Source organism: Pteropus alecto, unplaced genomic scaffold (assembly GCF_000325575.1).
Source record: "Pteropus alecto unplaced genomic scaffold, ASM32557v1 scaffold121, whole genome shotgun sequence".
Lineage (NCBI taxonomy): Eukaryota > Metazoa > Chordata > Mammalia > Chiroptera > Pteropodidae > Pteropus > Pteropus alecto.
Window position 1 is genome coordinate 2,598,449 of NW_006434369.1, and position 7,121 is coordinate 2,605,569.

Sequence of the window (7,121 nt, forward strand, 5' to 3'; positions counted from 1 at the left end):
AAGTAGAATAAAGACACACAAGAAAACATCTGAGTAAACCTCTTCCTGCTCCCCAAAGGGCAGCTTGCTTCATGAACCCAGGCTAAAGGGTGGTCTCTACATTCTGGAACTCAGTTCGAAATTTGAATCATTTCGTATTGTTTCACATTGACAAAGTAGTTCTTTGCTGCTACTTATTTATAATTTAATTCCCCCGACAGTTCTAAAAACAAGGGAAGAAATATTTTCAAACAAAAATTGTTATTTATACAGCTGGAGTTTCCATTTAGTTAGGAAAATTAGTAGAAAAACGTTTGGTCAGAATTTAAGATAAGGTTTGAATGTTCACAAAATCTCATACCATCGACTTACAAATCTCTCAGTATATTTAAGTCTTTCCCAAAGACAACAAGGGAAGCCCCCAAATCAACTAAATTAATGGGTTCTGAACTGGGCAACTCCTTTGGCAAGAGGTGGAAGATCTCTGAATCAGCAGCAAAAATAGCTCAATTAAAATACCATTCTAATATGTAGTTCGTTTTTGTTTGAAAATGGAAACCAGCAACTTGCTTGCATGAGTAAACAGAAGACAGTTATTCAGGCTGGGGTCTAAGAGCAAGAGCAAAGAGGACAGCTGGCGATTATCTGGCTAACTAAACCAAATAATTCATGCCTAAAAATCCACTCTGGTGCCCAAGTTTCCCAGACCGGACACATTCATAGAAGAACCAGAGTATAATTACCAGATCTTCTTCCAATCTGTGCTGCCATGGCTGTGCCTAGGTGAGCCGTTTTAAGATGATGATCATATCACCAATCGTACTCGATCCCCTATTTCCCCAGTGAAGAGTATGCTACGATTTTCACAATACAAATTTGAACATTTGCTTAAGTGTCCTATAGCCCTAAAGGATGCAATTATCATATATTGAATAAAGTATCAAAAATTTCATGTTATCATTCCTAGCATAAAGAAATTCTACAGGGAAAAAATACTCAGAGTAAAAACAGAATTTGTAAGATTATGCAAATTAAATTTGAAAATATATCTTTTTAGCCTATTATCAAAGATGTGAGATTAACACCCTTATGTTTAGTCAGCACTTTATACTTTTACAAAACTCTTTACAATTAATCCTCACGATCGTGTAAGGTAATTTGGATAAATGTTATTATTCCCATTTTATAGATTAAGAAAATAGGGCCCTCAGATTTGCTGAAGCAAAGCTAATGTTGAAGCTGAAATTTGAACCAAGCCTTCTGGATCCAAGTCGAGTGCCCTTTCCATCTCACCATGCATGCTAAAGGCTAAAGTTAACTTAAAGCAAATAAAAAAGATCACATTACCCAGTCAAATCTGTGGTATTCACCAACACAAGCAGTCTTAGAGTCAACATATGTCATTAAATATTATAACTAAGCTCGGCCTGAGAATAAAGATTGCACGGGAAGGTTGGAGGCTGACAATGAAGGCTGCTTTCCCCTGGCTCTGTCTGAGGCTGGGCAAGGGATTTCTCTTCCACTTGATTTCCTAATCAGTTAAGTGAAAGAACTGAGTAGGAATCTCTAAGGTCCCTTCAACATCAAGCTGATTATGAAACTAAGTGGCTTCAGTTTTTTCTGTTCACGCCTACTCAGAATTCAAAGTGTCGACTTTCTTCCTCCTCTAGATATTATAAGGCTTCTCCAGAGTTGGTGGTTTTCCACTGAACCCTAACTAAAAGAAAACAGGGTTCTAAAATGTATTTTACCATCTCCTTCCCAACTTAAGTAGTAAAGCAATATATATACACTTTAGGACATTTTTAGAATTATTTAACGTTTTCTGAAAGTCACGATGCTGATTAGTTCCATTTCCAAACTTGAATTGCATCAGCCAATTTTTCTACTCTCCAGATAGATCAAGGGTATTAGAAGCCAGAAAAAGAATAGTCTTGCCCTAGAGACAAAAACTACTTTTATACTGATGCCATTTCAAATGCTGATAAATTCTATTCAGAATGACCAATCATTGCCGTTGGCAATAACTGATGTTTTATTTCCCATATAAGCTAGGTCTGACCAAGAGACTTCTATTTCTCAGTAGTACATCCCACCTGGAAATATTGATTTTTGATGTTTTAAAAGGTATGAAAGACTTTCCCACTTCCTAATTGGAGTTAATTGTTACACTCTCATATCAGAATTTTACCAGAATTCAAGGACTTAAATTACAAGGCAGCATGTTCCCTTTGTCCTTCTGCTTTCCTACTTCTGCCTGGTAATTCTGTTTACAGGAGGAGAGAAAAAAGGGCTACTAATGAGGGAGAACTTTTAAAGTATAAAACCAAAAATCTCCACTCTACTGTAAATGTCTTAAGAGAAAAATGCAAACATTCCTTTTTTATAAAGATAATTCTTTAGTGTATGATCTTAGTTTTGTAAAATTTTTTTCCACAGGGGAAGTTGAGAGGGACAAGAAATTAAGGAAAGAAAGCTCTAATAATACTAATTACTATTATTATTGTTGTTGTTCTATAATAACAAAAGGAGATCATTCTTCTTACCTCCTGTATCACTTTAATTATGGTATTCAGCAAGTCAATGAATTTTGTTAATGTTCACTGTTCCTTTTCTTTTTTTAAGTTAATAAATTCTATAACTTTTATTGTACTAAAGTGGTCTGGTATCATTATCAAACCCAAAGGCCAAGAAGTACTCAAGTCTCCCTCACATTGGAAGCTGTCAATTTTTTTTAACCAATCTTAGGTCTCTAGTTTTTCCTCTGTAAATAGATATACCACTAAACTACTTCAAAGAGCTGTTGCTGGGAAGAACAAATAAAAACCATCACAAAATACCGTGAAATAATCCAGCAGGACCTCACTCATCGAGGCCACACCCATTTGCACATGGGTTCTATGCAGAGCACCCGGGGCAGATGCCAACTGTTCTGGCTCTGGCACCATATTCCTATACCCTCCTCTCAGAGCCTACACATGGAACGGGTTACTCTGTGTAAATCCCTCACTCACTCTCCATTTGCCATGCTGATTATATGCATGTGCCTTTGCTAATTTTGAAGAGCAGAAGCCACTGGTCTTGCTCAGTGTTGCCCATGGTGCAGTCTCCACTGCTCACTCATACTAAGGATGACCACAAGCATTATAAAGCTTGTAGCCGTGAATGGGGTGTCAGGGCAAGGAAGGGATACTCGGCTACCTGGTCCCTTTCTGGCTCTAAGTGAAACAAAGAAGTGAAGCTCCAAGGTGCAATGGTTAAAAACTTCACTCAATAAAGGCATTTTGGAAGAAACCTGTGTTTCTCTATATACTTTCTAGAGAAAGAGCATGCAGAACACTTTTGGTAATACTGAAAATCCATTGATGAACTTAGATGCTTTTAGTGGGTCTAAGATTTAAGTGACATAGAAGCGAAACAGATGTATTACTTGAAAGTTTTTCTTGTGACACCTTGATATCAGCTTAAACTATATCTATAAAGGCGTAGTGTTTTCAAGTACAGAGGTTCTTAGATCTTAGTGACCAGACCACCCCCTAATTTTATGGATCACATACTGCTGAGTGACCAGTCAGGTTTCTTGGCTCCTTTGTGCTAAGTTCAGAATTCAAGCCCCCTGACTCTCACTCTCACCTTTCTTTATACATGATAGGGATTTGCTCCTGGTTATTTTTCTTTAATAAATTCTCACCACAACCACTTGTTTAGGCTGTTTTTAATTAAGGTGTCAACCAGAAAATCATTTGGAAAGCTTGTCCCTCCCACAATGCAGGGCAAGCTTGTTTTGACCAGCTGTCCTAAGATTTTTCTGCTCAGTCATCAAAGCTTCAATATTATTCTCTTACAGTCCCGATAAGGTGAGTACCAACCAAACTATGAAAAAAAAAATCTCTCACAAAAGGTACATGTTGAATTTACAAAAGATCAGGGGGCGTAGAGATTCAAAGGGAGTCATTAAGCTCAGGGCAGGGGGTGGGACCATTTTTGATAGGAATCTTCACTAATATAATTTCTTTCTTTTTTACATAATTCCACCAGGGCTCCCAACCTTTTTTGTGCCACAGATGCCTTTGGCCTCTGGTGAAGCCTATAGACCTTCTTCTCATAAGTTTTCATATACTTAAAATAAAATATGTAGGATTACAAAGGAAACTCTTTGTATTGAAATATTGCTATTCAAAATATTAAAATTTATGAAATAGTACTCTATGTGCTTTAAATAAAAAAAACCTAGCAGCAAGTCAAAAACTTACCAAATCTTGAAGTTATGATGAGCATACACAATATTTCAAGATAATCTTCAACGAGTGTAATGTGATATGAAAAATCTGTGATTTCTGTGGGTGAAAAAGTTATAGATACTGCCAATACTACTGAGGTTTATTGCCTACACTTATAAAGGCAGGAAATGCTAAATTTCAGTTAGAGGGTGGTAAAAATAAAGAAGTAATATCTAGAATTCTATTCAGTGATCCAGGTTCAAAACCATATGCTGGACAATAATGACAAGGAGCCAAGGTCACAAGGGAAGATGTGGGCCTATGCCATTTCAGGCAGAAAGAACCACATGTACAAAGGTTCAGAGGCAGGAAGAAGCTTGGCACAGATCTTTCTTACCTCCTAACTCATTGTATTCTAAGGCACCGCTGTCCTAACATGGCCCTGTCCTCCCTCTTGCACACACTGCCCAATGCATCTTCCTTAAACACTTTTGCACTGTGGGTCCCTTGCTCAAATATATAAAATGTTCCCTCTTCCTCAGTATACCTGGCCATACCACACCTTGTTCAACATTTCCTCCCATCCTTCCAGGGTCTCTGCCAAGGCCCTGGAAGAAGAGGCTCTATTCATTTTCCTATAACTTTCCCTTCTTCCCTCCATCCACCACATTTTCACATACACCAGGCCACACTGATCTCTCAATCAGTCGATTTCAGGGTAGAAGTTCCATAAATCATCTAATTCAACCAGACCGGTAATAATCTGACCATTCCTTCAGTAATGACAAACTCAACCCTACTAAAGCAGCATGTCTCCCCTGAATCTAAGTTTACAGTCTATGCCATATAGCTTGTCTCAAACGAAGCTAAATTGTTCTCTGCTGATAAATGTCTAATGGTCCTGTCTTATTTAAACTTTAAGCTCTTTCAGGCTAGCAACAAACTTGCCTTACATGTCTTTTCCAGAACATAGAGAGCAGGAGTGGACACATAGAGGCTGTTTGACAAATTTAATGCCCTTCCAGTTTTACAGACCTACCTCTCCAAGGTCTTATAGTAGACAAGACAGAAAAGTTTTATGAAAACAGCCACAAATATAAGACCAAATAATTATGTTGAGGCAGCTTGTATTCTAGATGGGAGTTTTTCTTCTTCATAGGTTTCATGAGGTGACCTATGTCCACTTCAAAATTCCTATGTTGAAGCCATAACCTGGAGTACTCAGAATGTGACTACATTTGGAGACAGGGCCTTTAAAGAGGTGATTAAGTTAAGATGAGGTTGTTAGGGTGGGCCCTCATGCAAGCTGACTGTTGTCCTAATAGGAACAGGAGATTTGGTCACACAGGGAGACACCGGGGCGCAATTGCACATGGACCATTGAAGAGGCAGCAAGAGGGCAGCCATTAGCAAGCCAAGGAGAAAGGCCTCAGAGGAAACCAAACCCGTTGGCCTTGATTGAACCTAACCTTAATCTTAGAGTGCCCAGCTTCCAGAACTATGAAATATAAATTTCTGCTGTTTAAATGCCCCAGTCATTGGTATTTTGTTATGGCAGCGCCAGAAAACTAATACAACAGGTGTCGAAGTTTAGATATTTCCAAAAATGGAGACTGAAATAAGGACTTGGGGGCAGGTAGTGTCTTTGGAAGTAACCCCCAGAAAGCAGGAGGGAGGGAGCAGGGAGAGTGAGGCAGGTCAATTGTAAGGGTATATGAATCAGGTCATGGCTATGGGAAACAAGAACTTAATTCTGCTGGGGCCTCCTTGGAAGCATCCAGAATATCCTCTAAAATTGTTCTAGGAGACAGGGACATTCACCCACTGGCTTTCTTCTGGTCCTAAAGGGTAGGGGGGTGCCCTCAGGGGATAACTCTCTTGTCTTATAGGTTGCAGTGCTGTGGGACAGTGGCACTAGAGGAGCTCCTTGGGAAAAGGCAGTGCCACACGTACCTGAGGCAAGCTGTGTCAGCAAGGGGGAAGAGAAGGGAAATCTGAGCTCCAAGGACACTGACTGATGAAGCCCTGGAGGTGGGCCACAAGGATATGATGTGGGACCAGAGGAAATGTGCAGTTACCTGATCATAGGTGACAAGGCTGATTGTTTCTCCAGAGGCAAAAACAGCGTTAAGACAGCTGAGGGCAGCAGGATTCTCTGATGGACCCATTTCCAGGCCACAAAGATGTAAAAGTGCTGGTATTCTGTGATAGTTGCTTTCTTCCCAAAAAGTAAATAAGGGTGTCATTAGATAATGGAGAGAGCTGCTGAAGAATACTCACTGGGGCATACTTACTTTCAGCAGACTCTTACAAATTCTGTATTTTAAATGAGAATTTTGGTTGGTCTTTTTTGCAATTTTCCTCAAGCTAACTTAATTCTTTTACAATGAACCTGTTCCATTTGTTGTAACTGGCCCTTCAGCTCTAAAATGAACTCTGATGTTTATGAATAGCAGAGAGTTTAGATATTCTATTATTACCTCATTTAAGTTCTAGGTAATTCCCGGGAGCCAACCCATGAAAAGGATTCACTCTCCCATCCAGGTTTTACCCCTAGAATTGAGTTTTTAGGTTAAATATATGGTGCTTCTGAAAATCAGATAAGAGATATCTAACTCCAGTTTACTCAAGCTACTTTTAAAAATCAATGAAAGCGATAATAGAACAAATTTTCTAAATTATTTTCAGGAAATTAATTCCTTCTTTGGGGCAAATAATTGAGATTTATTAGTTAGTACTTTTGTAAAGTACAACATTCAAGATGAAGCTATGGAGGGAGATTTCAAACATAAATGGCATTTCCTGGTATTTTCCAAGTACTCCAAGTCTTATCTTCAGGGTTGCCAGTTTAGCAAATAAAAATGCAGAACACTCGGTTGAATTATAATTTCAAACAACAAATAATTTTTTATTATAAGTACA

The 7,121-nt window shown here is 38.7% G+C and overlaps 1 protein-coding gene across 1 annotated transcript in view; it reads right to left on the minus strand.

Annotated features, from left to right (window-relative positions):
- E2F3 (E2F transcription factor 3) overlaps positions 1 to 6,382 on the minus strand; it is a 46,806-nt gene extending 40,424 nt beyond the window's left edge. Inside the window, exon 1 of the mRNA XM_025044905.1 lies at positions 6,278 to 6,382. Coding sequence (XP_024900673.1) covers positions 6,278 to 6,367 — 90 coding nt within the window. The 5' untranslated portion in view covers positions 6,368 to 6,382. The remainder of the gene's footprint in view (positions 1 to 6,277) is intronic.
- Between the last annotated feature and the right edge of the window lie 739 nt (positions 6,383 to 7,121).